Here is a 22,395-nt window from a genome sequence, read left to right on the forward strand (position 1 = left end):
GTTCTGCTGTCCTCGCTGTTCCTGGTAATGAAGCTCCTATTTTACAACCCTGCAGATTGTTTTTAACTCATTCCAATGATGTTATATTTGTTTTTCCTTCAACCTTAAACTGAATATATACCCCTAGGCCCCTAGCATATAGTAAACGTTCTAATTTATTTTTAACTGGAGAAAAATGTGTTGTGTTATATGTGATGATGCACCTCACCACTTGCATCCCCCTTTTCAAAGTCCTAGATCAGCTCATGTCTAGCTTAACCCCCTTGTCAAGGCAGGTTCATCCTGATCTAAATTACCCTAGATCTGCTCTTAAAAACTAGTAAGGAAGAAGGTTCCAGAACCTCTCTAGGTAATCTGTGCCAGTAGATAAGGACCTTCAACGCTTATCCTAATATTAAACCTAAGTACAGGCAGTCCTCGGACTTATGACACAATTGAATTCTGAAAACTGCATCTTAAGTCGAAACGTTGTAACTCGGAACCAATTTTCTCATAAGAAACAATGTTATAAACAGGGGATTGGTTCCTGAACCAAGGTCCAATACTCTATTTTCACTAAAAATACCCCAGAATTTTGTACTCGATCAATTACAGATTAGTAATTTAGCTACATTAATGTATTTATATTGTAAATAGCAATCATATTGATTTGGAAGGGCTTCTTTGAGGTGACTTTTTGAAGGGCTCTTGGCTGGAGTCTTCTCAGGAGTCTTAGCTGCAGGTTTTTTTGGAGTCTTGTATGCTTTCTTAAAGAAAGCGTCCAAGGAAGTTTGGACAGATGTTCTCCAGGGAGAATGGCGATGCAGAAAACTTGTTCACTGGTGTGGTGTGGTGTGGTGTCAGATCAAGCGCTGTAAAGTCAAAACCGACGCCATAAAGTTGAAACGGTGTCAATTTATAAAAGTTGTAACTTGGAACATTGTAAGTCTAGGACTGCCTGTATACCTTGTTGCAATTTTAGCCCATTACTTCTGGTCTCATTTTCCTGTGGACACAGAACAGCTGATTGGTAGTTTGTTTAAAAAATCCCTTTCATTTCAATAACTAGGACTCCCTAAATATATTTAGAAGCTGGAGAATTAAGAGGGAGTCAGAATAGTGGCAAGAATAACCTCAGCAAGTACTTCTTGAGTTTAGATATTTTTTTCAGGCATTGCTCTAGAAAACATCACTAACCTGTATAAGTAACATTTTTTAATAAAAAAGCACCTTTTGTGCTACTTCTTGGAAGTTGCCTGTAGTCTCTAAATCTCAGAACCGTGACCACAAGACAGAGTAAAAGAAACAACTTCAACTCTCCACTATGCTGCCCTCTGACAATTTTGACACATGTCCTTGAGACGCAGCTACCATTACACTTAAACAATATCATGCTTTCTGCTTGGCAAGTTAGTTTGACACTCAGGAGGTGGGCAAGGGTTGAAGTAGCTTGGTGCACAGAGGGAAAAGCAGCTCTCCCACATCTACCAAAAACAGCTAGGGCGCTCCTTCTCTTTTTTCCCTGCCATAGCACAAATTCTCCATCTTGTTCCAATTCACCTTGATGACTACAGGGCCAGGTTAGATTTAGGGAAGATTTAGAAGATGAGAATTTTTCTGGGAGAAATGACATCCACCAGAACTGGTGGAGCTCAGGGAGGTTGTAGGGTCTACCTAAAGATTAAGTCACAGTGATAGGGGCTAAGATATGCAGAAAGAACATTAAAGACAAGAAACTTGGATCTGTAAAAATGAACCAATGAAGGGCCTCACAACAGTATTGATGAGCTAGCTCCAGGCTTGGAATATAAGAGGGGTTGGGTGTGCACAGGAGAGGGACTTGCAGACAGCAAGGAACAAAGGGGCAAATGCATGAGTAAGCAGCAAGCAGGTGGAGGAGAGCAGGTAGTAACACTGCAGATGGGTGTGTAAAGTGAAGCAACATGAAGTGCAAAGAGAAGTAAGGGTAATTAGCCACAAGAACCAGGGGATGCGCTGGATTCTATTATCTGAGGTCTGCAAGTCTTTTGGCAAGATCTGCTCCACCGAATTCCACCACAGTGTATTTAGGCCAAAGGGGAGAATACCAGAGCCAGTCTGTCCTGTCCTGCTGAACCTGTGGCTGCAGGGGGCTCTGCAGCCAAGGCGCCCCTGTGGCCGTGAACACTCCAAATCAGTGCCTCAGTGCCATAGCTAGGGGGGTGGGCGGTTGCCACCACTCTGAGTTGTTGCCACCACCGCCGGCTTCACGTCAGGCTGCTCGCCCCACCTCGCCACCACTGCTGGCTTCTTTGGCTGCTCGCCATCCCTTCCCCTGCGGTGCCACCACTAGCTTCTTTGTGTCAGGGGCCCCCAAAACTATATCTTGCAGGGGGCCTCAAAAAATTGTAAGCCAGCCCTGTGACTACCTTTGGCCCCTGTGATGCAGGAGTTTGTAATAAACATAAAGGTCTTGTGTAGCTTTACGTTTAATGAACCTTTGAAATCTCAGCATAAAGGGGGCTTCAAAGTTGTAGATAAAGAGGAGAGGTTAGAACTGAAGAAAAGGAGAAGGCTTAGGGGCCATTAAGAGCTTTGGTTGACTATTCAATGACGTGAACATCCTTGCAAAGCTGCCAAGGGGGTTGGGGCTAGTAGGTGGGGAAGGTGAGATTTAATGAAGAAAAAGCATGTTCGTAGAATGAGATCATTTAGCTATTTTGCCTAAATTCTACTGGTGACGAGGCTCTGAAATTCTTGTGTGATGTAACTAGGCAGGATCAAACTATTTGGGGAACATAGTGATTATCTTATGATCATAAGAACTACCATACTTGGTCAGACCACAGGTCCATCTCACCAAGTATCCTGTCTCTGACACTGGCCAGTAGTGGATGTTTTAGAGCAGGGGTGTCCAACCTTTTTGAATGTGGGGCCAGATCATGAATTTTTTATCACCCAGTGGGCCAGTGAGCCATATTCAGTGACCTCACAGGAAGCAGTATCGCATCACCCCCCTGAAATGAAAGTACAGTGTTTACTTTTGTTTCCCATCACAACACCTTGGGCCTCAGAAAACAGCTTGGAGGGCCACATGGTGGCCCACGGGCCGTATGTTGGATAAGCCTGCTTTAGAGGAAGAGTAGAAAAAAATGGGGCATATATAGAGTGATTCATCTGCTATTCCCACCTTGTACTCAGTATATTGTAGAAAAAATTCCTAGAGCCTTTCCTCGATATGGCAACAGCTTATAAATTATCTGGATGATATTGACATCAGAGAAGGAAAGGAATTATTGAGGTCTACAAAGCTGAATTAAGAAAGGGAAAATTTAGGCTGAATATAAGGAAAAAAATTCTAGGTCATTGTGTCCCAGTTTAGTAATTTAAGCCCTGTCACTGCAGAAATTTAAAAGCAGACTGGACAAGGTCTGTACACAGCAACAAGAACCATATCACCATGGGCAGAGAAAGATGAACTGAAAAGCTTAACAGGTGTTCTCCACCTGAAACTTCTGTAAGTCTGGGACCGCACTTCAGCCCTGGCTAAAAATAAAATTGTAAGCATGTATTTGGGTTGATTTTTATATTCCCATTACCAGGCTGACTTTTTTTCCTTGTTTTTTTCTTTGGTATTTGTATGTTTTTTTCACCTATAAGAACTCTAAAATTGGTTTTCAAAGTTAGGATGCCAAAGGTACTTTCGTTTTTCAATAGATCTCAGTAACAAAGAACAAAGGGGGAAAAAAAACTGTTCGTATCTAGTGAATGTATGTGCAGAGCAACAAGTACTAGCGCAGCAGTGACAATAACAAGGAAGCCACTTCAAAACGCCTGAAGGTTAAAAAGAAATGTCAAAAAGAAAGGAGTAATCTTCAAAACCAATAACAGTTAAAGCTGATGGGCCTGACTGTGTGAGCCTGGTATCTGCTAGCTGAATGACTGCTAGCTAGAACAGGCATTAACAGGAGGGATGTTTGCAGGATCCAGCCCCAAAATAGTGTCTGGTATCCATCAAGTCATAAACAATAATGCTTTACACTTACATTTCTAGAACTTTTTCACTATGTGGAGAGCTAAGCACAGACCACCCAGAGAGACTTTAGAGTCTCCATCCTTGGAAGTTTTTAAGAGAAGTTTAGGCAAACACTTGACTAGGATTGTTTAGTCAGGAATGATTCTGCCTTGAGTAGGGGGTAGGACTAGATGGCGTGCTGAGGTTGTTCCAGCCTTACGTTTTGCTTCTGTTATTCTACTAGCATGTTCTGACACCTTGCTTTGTTTTTCTTCTTTTCTATTCATTTTGACCACATTGTACCACATTAAGCAGAAGCAAAACGAAGAGAGATTCTTGAGTTAAAAACAAGAATCCCCCCACTTTTTTGAGTGGGGGTCGACTCAAGTTTGGCTGAATCTGTTGGGACAACATGTGAAGCAATACCCATCTCAGTTCATCAGATACGTCAGATGATCTCTTGCAAATCAATACTTCTGCTTGATATATGCTGTTTAGAATGCCAACTCCAAAGCAGTAAAATCTGCATATACCACCTTCCTTTCCATATACAAGTGGGCTTCAGCAATCATTTTGTTGCTGCTAGCATGGGCATGCCATTTCCTTTGCTGTTTTTCTTTGAACGCATCTTTTTCTAGTGAATTCAACACAAAATTTTTTCCATGTATCCCTTTCCTAGTGAGTCTTCATATATGAAAAGTAGTTTTCAATTTGCAGCTGTTCCTTGTTTGGTAGTAATAGTTATCAAATTCTGATGTCTTCTTGATTGTTTCTATTTATTTATTTTAGGCAGAGCTCAGGACAAGCCAGAAACTGCTGTTATTCAGAGTCAGTAATGGAGAAAAGTAAGACAGACTGTGTTGCACGTGTTATATTATGGAGACAATATAACTTATGACCTTCCTAGGCAGGGGATTATACTTCCAAATCAGATAACTGTGCAATATCAGGCTCTGATCACAATCTGATAAGCAGTGTATACTGTAGTATATATTTTTGTACTGTCTTGTCTGGTGTTCATTGCTGATAGATTTCTTCCAAGCCAGACATTCCAACTCCCTAAATGCTATTTGTAATTCTTCCTGTATTGAGACAAAGACATTTACAGATGAAGGTTTAGGGGGCCATCTTGTGGTTTCATTTATTGTAGTCGTCAGTCAAGCTGTTTTATATTCTGTCCTGTATATAACAACTTTCTCAGATATAGGTGTATTTTTCACCCAAGTATTAGATTAGCATGGGTAAATACATTTGATAATTAAAAAGCAATGCATCCTTATTTTGAAGGAGGGAGAAGCAAATAAGCATGTGAAGGACAAGTATTTCATGCCTCTTCCACAGAGATTTGTGAAAAAACAGGTTTCTTGGGCTAGGGACAGACATTCAAAAAGCCTGAGCCTGAATTGATTCAATCTTTGCAGGTTAGTCTAACCTGGTTAGGCTAAATCAGTTTTGTAACCATACAGACATCCCAGAAATGCAAGCACATGCCTGCAGTGGCTCAGTCTACAAGCCAGGGGTGGGGGGTGCTAGAGCAGCCCTCCCTTCCCTTGTATGGAGCTGAGCTGAGGGGGACATGGCCAGGTCCCAGCAGGACCCTCTGATTATTTTCCATCTCCTGACCAGCCCAGCAGGAAATGTTTATCACCCTAACTCAATGTTTATCCAGCCATTAAGAAAACAAACCTGCTCTCCATTAAGTAATAGAGCTCTTTTTAAACAGCTCTTCCAAGGATGGACATTAAGCTACCTGTTGATTAGCTTCAAAAAGCTTGTCTGCCTGTCATCTCCCACAGCATGGACTGTAGCCAGTATGTGGTCTGCTAGCTAATGCTGAGGTGTCTGCGTAAGGCAGAGGGGAGGGGAAAATAATCCCTGTTTAGCAGGGAGAAGCCATGGATACACTCTGTGCCTGCAATTCTCTGCTGGAGCTGCAGCCAGGGAGCAGACAGCAGGGGCTAGCCCTGCTGTGGAGCAGAGAGCCCTGCCCAGACCAGAAAGCGTGCTGGGATGCTGGGGTTGTCTGGTTTAGCTTAAACCAGCAAGGGGTCTGGGACAGACATTGCATAAACTGGTTTGACCCAAATCAGTTAAGTCTGATTGATACTACATCCAACCAGGTTTATCTCAAAGTAGTTTCAACCATTTTCAAACTGGTTTATGTGCATTGACTGTCTGTTCTGTTACAGGTTTAATACATCCTCTGCCTGTCTTATTTAATTTCAGTCATTCTAATCATAACCGTGTTCCTTCTTGGTTAGTTGTGTAGAAACTAGAACAGCGGTTCCCAGCCTTGGCATCACGACTCCATTTGGTGTTGCAACGGAAAAAAATGGAGTTAACAAAATGTCGAGCAATTATGCATTGAACCGCTTTTTAAGATTTTGCATTCATTGTTGTTTTTGAATCTAAAAATAAATTTACATTATTTTAAATGTTTTAAAGGCAAAATATAAAGACTCTAAACATTATAGTGATATTTATGGCTTGTTGATCTTGTCTGCCTCTTTTGGGATTGCAAATATCCAATGTTTAAAGGGGGTCATGCTAAGGAAAAGGTTGGGAAGCCCTGAACTAGAAGTGTCATTACCTCAAGTGGTAATTTTAGCATGTTTCATGAAGAAAACTTGCCTGGACCAGGGACCTACATAGAAGGGATTCCCTTCACAAGAGAAAAACCAGTGTACTATGGGAAGGGATGTGGCAATTTAAGTGGTGATTCTCAGCTGTGTTAGACAGTTCCAAGCCAATGCCTGGTCACAGGCTTAGGAAGAGTCCTATTATTTATTTTGGATGAGACGTAAAACAAAGGTCCTGAGAACTTTATGGCCATTTAAAACACCATGGCAGGCTTTTTTTTTGCAACTTGGGGATGGCAATCTCAGTCTCCATATTCTGAATCAGGGAATTTGTTTCTGCCTAGCTAAATCACCTGTTTCAATTTCAGTTGTATACTGTATTTTTCACTTTCTTTAGCAAGGGTCCCCAATGTTTACTGGCCCACAGGCAATTGTATTGAGCAAGTGATGTGCAGGGAATGTTATGATTTACTGCTCCTGACAACCTGAAGAAGCATGTATCAGTTGAGAGTAAAATCTCCTGGGACTGTAAATAACAGTGGAGGGTTTTGCAGGCAGCCTGTTGTGGACAACGTGCTACTATGTTCTGTTTTGCAGTATTGCAATATGTTGTTTTAAACAGCAGTCGCATTTCAACTTGCAGTCATTGAATTTCTCTGTTCAGCTCCCACTACACACACTGAGCTATTCCAGCAGTCACTAATGTAGATTTGACTTCACTTTAATCTTTCTCACACTCTCCCTCTCCTTTATTTTTTGGACCACAAGGAAGGGAGGTAATTCCTTAAATAAACACAGCTTCTTCTGTTAAAAGTTTGCCTTTCTTGATGTGGAGGAGTTTTCCAGAACTATTCCAGGTGATACTCAGCTGCTTTTCCAAATTGGTTTCATTAGTCTGAAAGAATGCACCTATTTTCTTCTCTAGTTGCAACACTGATATTACAGAGACTTCTCTTTTACCTTGAAAGTTATCTCAGCCATTTAGGACCAGATATTTAGGTGCCTAAAGCTCTAGGCAGATGTCCTTAGTGCACTCTTTCTTTTCTTGTGCTTTTTTGTCTCTTTTTTTCCTGCTGGAATATGGCTATGGAATACTTATCACTGCAGAAGTCTCAGTTTTGCCTGGCAATGCCCGCACCTGGTACTATAATGCTGTACTGAACCCAGCTGGGCAGTCAGGTAGGGAAGACATTTCTTATCACCCCAGCTCAGTGGTTATCAGTGATGATCCCTGACTTAATTTTTTGTCTTGGTGAATCTAGTTATAGCTGCTCCTATTTATTAGCAACCATGGTTATTATGGTAGTGCCTAGAGACTGAGATTAGGGCCAACTCGTGCCAGGACTGGATGATCCCTGCCCTGGAGTATTTACAGTCTAAACGAAAGATGGGCAAAGGACAGGGGACAGGAATGGAACATATAATGAAATGGATGCCAGCCTCAGGCCTGACCCTAACCCACCTATTAAGTATCCCAGTGTTTAAATGCAATCCTTTTCCACCCTTCTCAAGTTCCTGAAAAAATAGTAATACCAAGGAGCTGGGTGGCTTCTCCTTTGTGACTTAGAAAGTGACTTAGAAGGCCAAGAATTGTATATTACATGTTAGCCATTTTTCAGGGCTTTAAGGAGGGCAGAAATGGAGTATACAAAGGCTATCTATGTGGGAGGTGGGGTGCATTTTAATTAGAGTGGTTCCTGGAATAACCGCTCTAATTAAAACAGCTCACCATCATGTGTATTAAGCCCTGACACCCCCCCCCCCATTTCAAAATGGCTGCAGGGGCACTTAAATTAAACCTCATTGAATGAGCTTTGGTTAAAATGCTGCCATGGCCATTTTGAAACATGGCAGGGCTTAATACACTGAGTGAGGTGACACTGGAATGTTCTGCGTAGAACATGGAGCAGACTTTATTGAGTCTGCTCCAAGGCTTTCTAGTTAAAATTCAAATGAGCATGTCTAAGGCAGCCTTAGAGGCCCAGCAGATGAAGTAGGATCCTAACTCATCCTGTTAGTTCTCTGATACTAGTGCTGGGAGCTGGGTTAAATTAGGCAGGGAGAAGCTATTGCAACAAATCAGTCTGCGCAGCTCTGTGCTCATTTCATGAGTTTGTTCTGCAGTTTGCAGCCAGTTTAAAATGGATTCACAGGTTGGGTTTTGTGGAACTCAGAACAGTTAATTTTGCCATTAGTAAAGATGCCTGCTTCTTTGTGGGTGCAACCTTAACTTCAAGGCAATACTGTCTCTGCCAATTATTACCATTAATAAAACTTGCCATTAGAACATATACTTGCTGACAATGTACTACAGCTTAAAAAGAGGTATTCTGCTGATAAAAGCTGTTATGTAATAGCTCATATTATCTAGGGCCCGTATTCTGCAGTATTCATATACTTGCAAGTGTCTGGGGCCAAGTTCCTTATGGTCAGCAACTGGTCTTATTTAAGAAATGGAGTTTTGTTTGCAGCCACCATGATTTAAATAAGTTTGTGAAAACAAAATATAATAAACATTTTTTTGTGATGTATTCAGTATTGTAACATCTTAAAAGGAGTCTCTTCATCCAATCAAAGGACTGAAATTCTGTTTACGGACTAGAAACTCTGTCCATGATATAACAACACTTCCAAAGAATGTGTAATGCCAATTTGGGTTTTCCAAGCAAAACAAAAATAGGAGGCTTAGTATGCTCCAGGTCTCTCTCCAAATTAACCAAGCTATTTAAAATATGAAGTGCTGCTTAGTTTCTGAATATGAATTATACAAGGACAGCATCCCTGCCTTTCTGCTGCCCTCCAATAGTTCAAATAATTTGGTTTTAACGAGGGGAGTTTTCCATAACTTGACATTTTTTGCTAGTAATGCGTACTTATCTTGACAGAAAATAATAGAATAGCCTATGCATGCAAGATGTATATCTTTGAGCAACTGAACAGGCTCAAATAAAATAAACCTATGTAAATTTGCAGAAAGGCTGACTTTATTGCTGGAATAAGTGGAGCAAGTTACAGCTTAATATGGGTATTTGTCAGAGTGCTTCGATTTAAGTGTCTCTATACCAAGAGCCCAAAACAAAGAGGACTGAGTATTTGACAGGAATCTAGGACATCCATAACTCTGTGATCCAAATAAAGTATTTATGTAACTGCACACGGTTTATAGAACATAGCAACTTTGGCACCCAGAGGAGTGGGGGGTTCAGTAGTTAAAAAAACTATTGAGACTCGCATTTCAAGTTTTACTGGGGTATACAAGTTAATTTTCAGAAAAAATTACATCCTAGGCACTGGAAAAATAGTAATTAATCTGCTACAAGTTTCACAGGCTAACTTACTGTTTACTTAATAAGGGTCTCCCATCCACTGAAACCAGCAAGAAAAGGTGCAGAGTGAAGCTTGCTTGATTTTCATAGTTAAATCATACCCGGTTATTTTTAGGGCTGGTAAATGTTCTTAGTAATGACAGGAAAAATTGTTAGAGGGACTTCTAAATACATGCATCATTGACTGGGTTTCTGGGGCATGTACAGTTAGTCATGACATCTGCAATTTTTAAGTGTGCTGCAAGAAAAATTCAATCCTTTTTTTAATCTTAATAGAGGCTTTTTTTTTAAACAAACTTTTGCAGCTAACAGTTGGAAACTCCTGAAATATATTGGTTAAGCCTAACAGCAAGAACACTTTTAGGCCTTCTAGACCACTTCTGAATGATATGCTATATTTAGATTCTTTCTTTGACAGTTGCTTTTAGCTTTTTTTTCCCAACAAGCAACCCTTCCCCTCCCTGCAAAAAAGCGAATATCAATATAAAGTGAGACTTTTGACAAAATTTAGGCACACCCAAGGTTTCCACTTTCCTCACTTGAAAACTGTTTGCTGTTTTTTCCCCTTTGTCTCATAAGCAACACCCTTCACTCCAAAAAAGATGCTACAGATTTTCCTTTTGCAAAGTAGAAAATAAAATCATCCCATTTAAGCAATTTGCCATTATACAAGTGTAATGCTAAAACAGACCCACCAGTTATGTTTTCCCATTCCAGCTGCACGTTGCATTTTGTGCAGCTTATCTGCTTTATTAAATAGGCAGATAAGAACGTCTGTAATAACTGATTTATAACTGTGCTGGGAATGCTTACTTTTGATTGGTTTGGTTATATAAAAGTATCTGCCACTACCTGAACAAACAGATGTGTGTTGTATCAACCTGATTTGCCCAAAGGGTAAACAAGATAAAACTCCTGCATGCCAAAACTAGGTGAAACATGTGCATTAAGGGTGGGTAGTGTAATTTGTACAGTAAGGATTACAGTTCTCTAGAAGCTAAATTCTGCTGCTGTTTCACACGAGAACGCAGGTTTTAAGAATTACTGCAGGCAGTGCAGCAAAAACCTCTACTTAGCACCAGCTGTCAAGAGGTTAAGAAATATCAAACATACTGAATTGCAGTAGGTATCTGTGTGCATGCATGTAAATGTCATTCTAAGTGGAGCATATACAGAAAGATGAGAACCACCCTGTGCAATGGTTAGCATATGAAGAAGGCAGAGGGCACAATGCAGAAGGAAGCATTATAGTACATGAATTAGTGACAATTTGCAAGCATTAAAACCAAGTTTGGCTTTGAGTGTTCATGAATTCGAGGAGTCTGCAAAATACTGATTCATATATTAGAACCTGGCCTGGGATATTAAAATACTCAAAATACAAAATTTATTATTGCTTTTGATTTTGTACCCCACTGCATTTAAATTATTTCAAATTGGGGGATAAAGGAAATTTAAAAAACAGCAGTTGATTTGTTCTTTCATGTCACTACAAATTCCTTCAAATTTAGTGATTTAAATTCCAAGCTGCCATTACGATTTTTGCAGATGTCTGTCATAGCCTAGGCCCAGAGCAGTTAGAAAATACAAAATATACAAATACTTTTTGCATCAAAGCTTTTTGCTTTTAATGTTACAGTAATGAGGCTTTCATATAGTGAGCTTAAAATTTTAGTTCACCTCATTTAAAAAGGAAAGGGGCTGGTGGAAGTTGTTTATATCAAACATAATTAATGTATTTGCACATAGGTAGTACAAACCACTGTAATTTAAAAAAACCCCATGTTATTTTTATTATGTGTAGACCATTTAAAAAAAGAACACGTTTAAAAAAGCAACATCCTATCAGATACACTATTCAGTAAAAACATATTTGAGTTTACATGAAGCGAATGCATCATGTGCTCTCTTGTAGTTGGAAACAGTTATAAAACATCTTGTCTACTTTATCAAAAATTACCAAGCAGCTTTTTAGAGGGGATGTCTGTTTGAACTGGGCCACAACACAGATTTTCAAATTTTCATACAGCTGCTAGAGATTTGAAAGCTCAAGGCAAGCAAAACTGCTATTTGCTATGAACTGTTTGTGCTGCGTTCACAAGACAGCCTGAGCAAGTATGTAGCATTTACATATTCCTTTGTTTTGCATGTTGCCCCATTTTTCAATAAAGTTGTCCTAAAGGAGACATTTTTAGTGAGCAAAGGGGTAAAATGATAAAAAAGGAAAACTGATGGGGACAAGAAATGGGCCTTCAATGTAATAATCCAAGGAGACTGAGCTTCTAATCCAGAAGTGATGTACATTAGAGAGCAATCCACCTGCCCCCCACTCCCACCTTGTGAAAAGGGATACTGTTACAGTATGAGGGGAAACAAAGACCATACTTAAAAATTTAACATTAACTCCTACAGCCCAATTGAGCAAGATTCCTCATAACAGTTTAAAGCCAAATTTCAGTAAGCAACAGCTGAAGAGCAAGATGTTTCAGTTTGTAAAAGGAAAGGAGGCTCAAGAACAGTAGGAATATATGCCCTGGTGCTAGTTTTTAGTATTTTATGTTTTTTCCTTGCACATAGGTAGCACTGTAACAGAATTACCTGAACTACAAAATCATTATTTTAACCAGATACTCATCTAAGATATTTTATCACAGGGGAAGGGAAGGAACCTATGAAGAGACTTATGCAAGGCAAGGTCTGATTTCTTGACTATGGCCTGGAATCTACCGAGTAGAAAACCTTCCTTGGTCAACGCCAATGCAAACTGCACCGAGGCATCTGAAAATTCCAGTCTTAACCAGAGCTTTTTGTACAAAAAGGTGTGCAAACACTGCAAGCAAAAAAAACAATTCAGTGTTACTTACTAGCACCCAAGGCTGGAATATGAATTTCCTTGGTCCACATTTAACCTGCCCTCTGATGGTCATGATGATAGGTTTGGGGGAAAATGCCTGAGACTAAGTCAACCAAACAGAGGCTTTGTGACCCTCACACAAAGTTCAAACTTAAACTGCAGCTTAATTGGTCTCTTACTAAGTAGGAGTTGATACTGAGAGAGAGAGAGGAGTTGATATTGAGAGAACTTTCGACTGTGTCATCTAATGAATCTGAGTTAGAAAAAGTGGAAGTAATAATCTGATGTTTATGTAAATGGGGGAGGAGGGAGGAATGCTTCTTTTGGGGAGGAAATAAAATAATGATACTGTACATATTATAGAGCAGCAGTTAAAAACAAATTCCGTGTTTTCTTTTGCAGTTTGTTTTTAAGATATCCCTCATCCCCGAAGGCCCCTTTAGTTTGCCATGCTGGTATCTGACATGAAATGACAGCTTGGTGGTTAACGCCCAATATCTTTTGGTGACAACTGATATGGACAGGAAGATACAAAAGCCGCACAACACATTTTTAAAATCAAAACAGTACTTCATTAAAAAGAGACACATGGAATGAGTCAATATTTATTCTTTCTTCTCACTATCCTCAGGGGTTGGGTCTGCAGGAGGCTCCTCAACAGTTGCACTATTGCTTTCTGAACCTGTGTTGCTATCACTGGTTCCTTCCTCTGCGGTGCTGTCCACTCCTTCCTGGCCACTCTCCTTATCATCTGGGGTGGATGTTCCTTCTTCACCATTTTGCTGATTTTCTGTATTTTCTTCTGGGTGAGGCTCTTCTGCAATAGGACATTTTTTAGTGTCATTTGTATTACTATACATAGAATCAATGGAAAACGGGGCTGGAAGGGGCCTCCTAGTCCACTCACCTGTGCATCCCTATCTAACTAGCCTACCCAGGTGTTTGTCTAAACCTGCACTTAAACACTTCCAATAGGAGGACTCCACATCCCTAGGTACCCTGTACCAATACATAAGAAATCTTAAAATTTTTCCTAATACCTCACCTAACTATCCCTTGTTGCAATTTAAACCCCTTGCTTCCTGTCCCATTCTTCTGTTAAGACAGGACAGTTGCCATTTCCTTTATGAAAACATTTTCATTTCAATTATTAGGATGTCCTAAATATATTTAGAAGATGGAAAGCCATGAGGTAGTGCAAATACCTGCAAGAATAATTTTAATACTGTTTTATAGCAAGTACTTCTCTTGGTTACTTACTTTTTGCAGGCACTGATCTGGAAAACCTCACTAACTTGTATAAAACTGCTGACAAGACATTCAGTTAAAGATGTGATTGGACTTGATCCACAATCTTGCCATGCCAGATGTTCATGGCAGGAGGCACGATTATGAGATTGGGGATCAGATCCTAATCATGCCCTACTCCCAGTGCAGGCAGAACCTAGGATCATGACCCCAGGCTCTCCCTGCACCAGCAAGTAGCATCAGTACTCTCAAGCTGTGGGAGCCCACTGGAGCCCTTTGTTCTGGTGTGCTCCTACAGTTGGGGCTGCCAGTCATTTTTCACACATTCAATTTAAGGCATGATGGGAACCAGCCACAAAGCTATCATCACACATATTTTGTGTATTAACTTTGAGCTATTCTGTTCATGCCATTAACTGCATGGATGTGTTGCCAGGTTACTTCTAAAGACATGATTAAATGGTTAATCATGTCTTAAGTGTAACATCTGCCAAGGAACTTAACATTTTTTTTATAAAAGCACCTCTCGTGCTGCTTCCTAGAAGTTGTTTATAGCTTCTAGATCTCAGAATGGTGGCCACAAGAAAGGAGTAAAACTAAAAGCACTAGAACTTCAGCTTGCCACTGCATTACCCTCTAACCACTCTCACATGTCCTTGAGACATGGCTGCCATTACACTTAAAAAGCAATTTTGATTTTTTTCTGCCAGCATCATTGCTTTCTGTGTGGCAAGCCAGTTCAGCATTGGTGTTCTGTGTAAAGTTTGAAGTAGCTTGGCACATGGAGGGAAAGCAGCTCTCCACCTCTGCTAAAAGCCATTTGAGGGCTCCTTCCAACTCTTTCCCAAGCATAACAAGAGTTCTCCATCTTGTTCAATTCACTTTGATGACTACAGTGTAAGGCTACATATAGGAAGATTTACATGATGAGGCTTTTTTTCTGGGTGTGCCAGACACCCTTACGCAGTGTTCTGGTTTTAGTAACAATCTCCTCCCTTTAAAATCTGAAACCATTTAAAGGAGAACCTTCGCCTCCTCAGTCCTGCCTGCTGTATTGATATTAGGGATGTAAATATAGATTTAGAAAATATCCGTTTAACCTACTGTAATTAAAACAGTTAAATGATTAATCGGTATGCCAACTCCCAGCCTGGCCCACGTGAGGTGTTTCCAGCCCCAGAGATATGGTGGGGACTCAGCAGCTCTCATGATGAGCTGGGTGGGTGAGTGGGGTGCACCACAGGGCTGAGCTGCAGGCCTGGGGAGCTATTGTGTGCTCCCTTACCTCCGTCTCGCCTCTGCAAGGCCCTGCAGCTGCCACAGGTCCAGCTGGGGGTGGGGCATACACAGGCACTGACAGCAGCTGCAGCAGGCGCTGCAACAGAAGGCACTGCATCGGGCCAGGCACAGGGATGGGCACTGAGGCACTAGGTACCAGCCCATGGTGTAGCAAAGTCAGACCATGGGTGTGCTCAGCTCCAGGCTAGCACCTTCCCCACCCCACCACGGTGTGGAGGAGGCACTGCACCCATGGTGGGCAGAATGGGTCTGCCTGGAACCCGGGCTGCTCATGGCAAGGGGCAGGGAGGCTGCAAGTGGCTGCACTGGTACTAGTTAGGGCTGTTTGAAGCTTTGGGTTCTGATTCGATTTGGAGGAGATCACCCCAATTTGGTGGCCAAATCTCTGAATTTGAATTGAATTGGGAGACCAATAAAAAGGTCCGAATAGATCTGAAGCCTCTGAATATATTCGAAAAAGATGTGGAGATTCAGGCAGTCCCCGCCTGCCACTGCAGGGAGCTTGATCCAGGCTCCATGCAGGCAGGGGAGGCAGGGAAGGGCTGGAGGATGGGGGAAGGGACCATGGGAGGACCCTTGCCAGGCCTCATCCTCTGCCTGCTCCTCCAGCCCCACTGAACACCCCCGACCCCCGTCTACTCTCCCATCTCTGTCAATGACTGCCCCCCACCCCGGCGCCAGCATCCCAGCTCTTTAAAAAAAAAAGAAAAGAAAGAAAAGCACTACACTCACCAGCTCCTGCCAGCCTGGGGGGAGCAGGGATGGGGAAGATCCTAGCTTACTCCAACTGCTCTGTGGTGTGGGAGGCTCTGCCACAAGTCCCCATTCCCCACTCACTTTCCCAGTCTCACTGCTAGCTGCTCCACTCAGCCCCAGTGTCCTGGCCCTTTAAATAAAAAAAGCCCCGCACTCACCAGCTGCAGCAGCAGCCATCAGGGCTTCTGGGGGCTTGTGGCAGCGCCCCCGCCATGTAGTGCGGGGCAATGGGGATTGCCTCCTCCCACCAGCAGCTGGTGAGTGCAGGGCTTTTTCTTTTTAAAGAGCCAGGATGCTGGGGCTGGGTGGGGCAGCCACTGACAGGGCTGGGAGAGTGGGTGGTGGATGGGGCCTGTTTGATTTGGAGATTCGGCTGATTCAGCAGTGGCCGTATCTCTGATTCAGATTTGGCCAAACTGATTTGGGACAGTGATTCGAATCACCGAATCAAATCACTGTCTCTTGAATCGGCCAAATCTGAATCCGAAGTGAATACCAGCTGCTTTGCACAAGCCCAGTACTAGTCCCCCTCCTCTCCTCCTTGCTCCTCTCCTCTGCCTGCTCTACCATCTTGTTTCCTGCTGGAGCATCACAGGGCTTCCCTTCCTCCACTTCCATGCCACACTGCGCCCTACGCTAAATGATAATTGGTAAGCTGTAACTGGTTCTCACTGGGTTTATCAGTTAAACCATTCACATTGCTTAACCATTCACATCCCTAACTGATATGTAAAGATTTGAGCGGTCATCTTCCCATGCAGTTACCTCTCTCCATAGGAGTGCTCTCTTCTTCTTTCTTTTCCTCTACCTTGTTAGCTGCCTGCTCTTCCTCAGCAGCTACATTATTTTGACTGCGCTCTGCTTGCTCAGCTGCTTCTTTTTCCCTCTCTTCCTGCCTCTTGCGGGCCTGCTCTTCAGCCAGGGCAATTTCAGCTGCAATTTTTTCCATGTCCACTTCCACCTTCAAACTGCATAACTAACAATCAAAAGAGCAAAAAACCTTTTTACCAATCTTGCATGTTGCTTTCATTGCTTAGCGCATTGGAGTCAGAAATATCTTGCCTACTAACAGATATATTTGAAAAATAAAACACTACCAGGAAATCCTCATCTACAGTTCAGTAGTTCTGCACACACCATACTATTTGTACCATGATTTGGGCAAGAATGGAAAATGCAGCTAGCAGTTCTGTAACATCAGAGCTCTACCCAGCAAAAACAACATAAAATCCAGCATTACCTTTGATCCTTGGATACAGTCAATGGCTACATGTTGCAGGTTGAAGCACACACTCCAAGAGGTGGCTTCAACCCACCTTTACTCCACCTCGATCCCAAGACCAGAGTATTGGCCTCCTCAAACACGTTAGGGCAGACTGAAGGCTGCTTGAGCTTAATTTGGCTGACAACACTACTGGGTCATGGCAGGAACATGGCATCATCTACATGCTGAGAAATCCTCTCACCAAGACTTTTTGTATTCTCTGCTTTCATTAGCATTGGTGCATTGAAACGCATTGCAAAACAGAAGCGTGGTATACTGTATGTTTTCACATACAGCATGCCCCTGTATATAGATAGCATGCACCTTGATTTTGAAGGGGAGCCAGAAGAAAAAGAATCTCTGTTCAAGGCAGCGGAGTGACAGCAGCTAAGGAGCCAAGCTTGCTGCAAGCCTTGTGCACCCATTGGGCCCATGGACCAAACTGGTACACCAAGCCCAGGGCAGTATGCTGAGTTTGGGATCCTGCACTGGCTCTGGAGCCACAGGCTCGGTGTAACCGCATATGCTGCCTCCAGGACTATGCACCAAGTTTAGGACTATGTGCCACCTCCAGGTCAAACCATGTGGCTCTAGAGGCAGCACACAGTTCTGGGCTTAACACACAGCTCCAAAGACACCCTAAGGGGTCATACCCCGTATGTGGCTCCAGAGCCAGCATGCAGTCCCCAGGCTTGGTGTGCAGCCCTGAAGGTAGCACATGGGGTCAAACCCAGCACATGCCTCTGAAGCCAGCATGTGGGGTCAGACCTGGCATGCCAGGTCCAGGATCATGTGCTCAGTCTGACCTGATGTGCCAAGTCCAGTAGTACACCAACCCCACATACCATCTTGATCAAGGACAGGGTTGGCGAGGACAGGGGGAAGAATGGAGGGTGGTTACCCACAGGTCTATAAATTTGGGGCTTGGAGAGGGAAAGGTGGCAGCATTAATTATGACGGTTCCCACAGCCACGGCAATTAATGCTGCCACTGCTTTGCCTGCTCCCATGCCCATCCACCAATTTCCACACACATGGAGATCCCTGTTCCTTGCATATAATGCACACTCCATTTTTTCCCAGCTGGTTTGGGGGGGAAAGTGTGGGATATATGCAAGAAAATATGGTATATAACAGAACTGCACAGAAGCTGCATAAAGGATTCCTTTAGACTGGTGTAATGCGTGGACTTCTAAAATAATAGTTTACAAAGTTGTACCCTTTTCAGCTCATTGTTAAATGATTCTGTGCTTTCCAAGAACTTCCTTTTTTTTTCCTGGTGACGCTCTTCTATTTGCAGGAGCTCAGCTTCCAATTTCCTCTGGAAATAAAAGTAACTAGGTTATAAAACTTGGTATTCAACACTAGAGAAAAATGCCTAGAAGCAAACTAATAATTTATACCACTGTTTTTAATATAGACACATACATGCACATCCTTATGCTAAATCTGAATTTTCTTATTGGAAGCTTAGTGGTTAAACTGAAAATGAGGATTAAAAAAAGAACCAAAAATTAGAAATACATGGGTTTCTACATTGTTGGAAATATAAGGCACTTTTTTTTTTTTTTTTTACAGATGCAAAAGACAACAAACACTTGACCTGAAAAGCTTTGCAGTCTTCACTAAAGTGGCATGTGCCATATATATATATTTTACTCTAAAAGGAAGAAATTATTTCCTCTGCATTCTTGTCCTTGCCAAATCTCTCCCCATTTTGTGTCTTTTATCCACATACAAGCTGCATGTCTCTCTTCCTGCCTTTCTTTTTTCAGTTAGCAAACCCACCCCCCCCCAGTGCTTCTTTAACAGAGTGTTCAAGGGAAACAAAACTAACAGAAGACTGTAACTGGAAGTGCTGTGATATTTAAGAAGTTAATCAATAGCTCAATTAATACCAATTAAAGGCAAAATGTTGTATGTCACAATTTTACATGAAGCATTAGAATAATAGAAGATTAGACCTCACCCCTTGCCTCTCCCAAAAGGCAACAAGAGATTAGACACATGAACATTCAGAGGACTGACAGCCAACAAGTATATTCATGTAGATGATCAGATGATTTGAGACTTGGAATACAGCCTAAACCCATTATACTTAATCATTTTCAGAGAACTCCTCCTTACCTGATGAACCATTAAAGACTGCACTTGACGTTTGAGAACTTGCATTCTAGCTGTAGTGACAACAGAGCGGACATCGGGCACTACACTTTCACTCAGTATTTCGCTGATTAGACGGTGGTTTCTCTGGAAACGGGCTGTTGCTGTGTGTTTCATAGAAAATCCATCATCATAATCTGAAATGAAAATGTTGAATTTGACAAATCAGAAGATCCAAGTACAACATAGAATGAAAAAAAAAATCTCATTAAACTGTACCCTTAATATACATCACCACCTTCAATTCAATCAGGACCAATACAATTGCTATCGTGCCATCAATAAGTTTATGTCCTAAGAATCAATTCCAAGTAAAATACAGTAAAAGCTGTGTTAATTGGCATTTTACTAACTGGTATACTCTATTAACTGGAATTTCCTACCCATTCTCTTTCAGTTTTGCAGGGGGCTCTTTCTCCTTTCTCTTTCTGCACAGCCACTGCACATGTCCCAGGAGGCATGGGGGGTGTGTGCCCCTGGATCTGTACAGGATAGAGCAGGCTGCTGCTGCTAACTGGAATTTTTAGATAACCAGCACCCTCCTTACCCCACTCATGCCGGATAACAAAGCTTTCGCTATAATCAGATATAAACGTAGTGTTGAGTTTATATCCAACAACGTTTAAAAACAAGATTTCCATGAAAATCAAGTTTGTACCTCAAACCTGAAGTATTTTATTTTTAGAAGAGCTGAGCACCTGTATTTTCTCTGAAGTCAATGGAAGGGACAGATTCTAAATTAATAAAAGTACTAAGTGCATTCACACAAATGGACAATTCTTCAGTAACAGTACCCCACTGGTAATTAATAAAAAATGTATACCAGATGAAAGATAAATATCAGTTGCTGGTTTCCAACACAGTGCTTCAGAACGGAGAAGAATATATCAGAAAAAGGTTTTGTCTTAAGCCGAAAACAAACTTTTCTGACACATTTTTAGAAGAGGAACAGCCCAAAGAAGGTACGTATGATAGACCAAAGAAATAAATTTCCTGATTAAAATGTCAAGTGGTAAGTTTAGAGAGACAATGTTATTGAAAGGATGGTATTATTAACTACTTGTGAAATTGCTGTATTAACCAGGTATTAATGGAATATACTAGATACTCCATTTTATAATTAGAATAAAGTTTGACAATCTGTACCAGAAGAAGAAACTCTCCAGAATTATGAAACCACTTTTCCCTTTTATGTAGCCAATGGCTTTCAGTAGCTCCCAACATATTAGTATCCCAGGGTTCAAAACATGTCAAAGGGTAATGGTCCACCTAACATTCATTTTCTACTCTCACTCTTCCCTGTGTTTCACTGACATCCTTTCCCCTCATTCCTCCCCATAATTAGGTTAGTCAAATGGGTTTGTTAAAACCTCTGTGCAGACAAAGAGAAAGAATACTAGTGGCCTTAACATAGTTTAAGACTGTTCATAGAATTACATTTTAATGCAATTTACTATTATACCTTCAATATACACCTTTACTTGATTTGAATTAATCGTCCTAAATATCTCTGCTTAGCCAAACCTTAAAGGTGTATGTTTAACTTCACATACTTTATGTAATTATGGAGTAAAGACTGAGATTGTTTCTCCTCCATTCTCAAAACTGGAGGGAAAAGGCCTCCCAGGGAATAAATTGTGCATGATGTAAGGAAATGTTCTGAAAAGTCCAATTTTGACTAAGACTAGTCAAGAAATGGTTTATTCAGTAAAGAAATATTCCATTTCATATTTCAAAGTATGAACTATTAAATGAACTGAAAATGGAAACACATCTGTAGAGTAGCAGGAGACTTGCTGTCTTATTTTTTAGATTTTAAGGCCAAAAGTGATCATTACAGTTCATTATAGTCCTGCATATACTGTACCATGGAATTTCAACCAGCAGTTCACTGATAGCTCATATCTCATTTTTGAGCTACCACATAAAGACATCTGATCTTGTTTTAAAGATTTCAAATTACAGAATGACATCTCTAAGTAAACTGCAATGGTTAATTATCCGCCTAATATAAGGCTTTTTTATAGCTTGAAGCAATGTGGCTTGTTTCCAGCCCCTGGACCCTGTTGCCTTTGTGTCCCAAGCTAAAGCATTCAGAACCACAACTCCCCCATTCCCTCCCAAAAAACAAAAACCAAACAAGCAAGCAAAAAACAAACCAAAACCCCAAACCAAAAGCCAAGGCTTGCAAAATGGCAATACATTAATTCAATGTGGAACTGCAAATCCCACTTCTTATTTATATGCATAAATCCAGAATACTGGTAGCCCATTTCAGACCTGACATAAACAGGTACAAATCACTGAAATGGTTCTGGCAGCTGGTTAGGCCTGGGTTGAATCTGGCTCAGGGCAGCCAGGTAGAACATCAGCTTCTGAAATGTAAATTACTAAATTTGCTCCATTCCCACAAGTTTAACACAACCTGGACCTCACACAGTGAGAAGTGCTACCTGACATGGGAATTCTCTCAAGGGTGTATTTGAACAAATATGGGTGTAATCATCTAGCTACATTTTCAACCTCAGGTTTCAACAAGCAAGTACTTTATTTGGTCATCTTAAGCCTTTAAAATACATGTTGATTACCTCTATGACTTTTTCTAGTGGGTGGAGTGCAGAAGCTATAGGAATATTTCACCTTGTAGTCAACAAAATTCAACACTTTTCTCATTAACTTGTCAACAGCAAGTGCTACTTACCTTTAAAAACCAGTTAGATTGAGAGAAACAGGGTTTTTTTGAGAGTGAAGTGCAATCCTTCTGTGATGGAGTACCCAATAGATCCCATCAGAATTATATGCAACCATTATTAAATGACAAAATTCCTTTCAAACAGGAATCACAAAATCTTATGAAGTACTTCACAGATTAAAAGAGCAACACCCAGTTGCTAAATTTGAAACAGTAAATGAGAATTTCTCATGAGGTCAGGA

General features: G+C 41.3%; 1 protein-coding gene and 2 long non-coding RNA genes across 5 annotated transcripts in view; 2 read left to right on the top strand and 1 right to left on the bottom strand.

Moving 5' to 3' along the window:
- Positions 1-19,302, top strand: LOC109320320. Its single transcript, XR_002103775.1, has 3 exons — positions 1-24; positions 4,763-4,818; positions 18,877-19,302. It is a non-coding gene; the product is annotated as an uncharacterized LOC109320320 (long non-coding RNA).
- SMARCE1 (SWI/SNF related, matrix associated, actin dependent regulator of chromatin, subfamily e, member 1) overlaps positions 11,650-22,395 on the bottom strand; it is a 23,798-nt gene continuing 13,052 nt past the window's right edge. For all 3 annotated transcript variants that reach the window (XM_019550360.1, XM_019550361.1, XM_019550362.1), the window contains 4 exons: positions 19,426-19,598; positions 18,518-18,619; positions 16,801-17,011; positions 11,650-13,549 (listed from right to left, as the gene is read on the bottom strand). In XM_019550360.1, coding sequence (XP_019405905.1) covers positions 13,338-13,549; positions 16,801-17,011; positions 18,518-18,619; positions 19,426-19,598 — 698 coding nt within the window. In that variant the 3' untranslated portion in view covers positions 11,650-13,337. The remainder of the gene's footprint in view (positions 13,550-16,800; positions 17,012-18,517; positions 18,620-19,425; positions 19,599-22,395) is intronic.
- The window catches only part of LOC109320321, a 3,288-nt gene continuing 869 nt past the window's right edge, over positions 19,977-22,395 (top strand). Inside the window, exon 1 of the long non-coding RNA XR_002103776.1 lies at positions 19,977-20,423. This is a non-coding gene — a long non-coding RNA (uncharacterized LOC109320321). The remainder of the gene's footprint in view (positions 20,424-22,395) is intronic.

This window comes from Crocodylus porosus, unplaced genomic scaffold (assembly GCF_001723895.1).
Source record: "Crocodylus porosus isolate Cpor-Errol unplaced genomic scaffold, CroPor_comp1, whole genome shotgun sequence".
In the NCBI taxonomy this organism is placed as follows: domain Eukaryota; kingdom Metazoa; phylum Chordata; order Crocodylia; family Crocodylidae; genus Crocodylus; species Crocodylus porosus.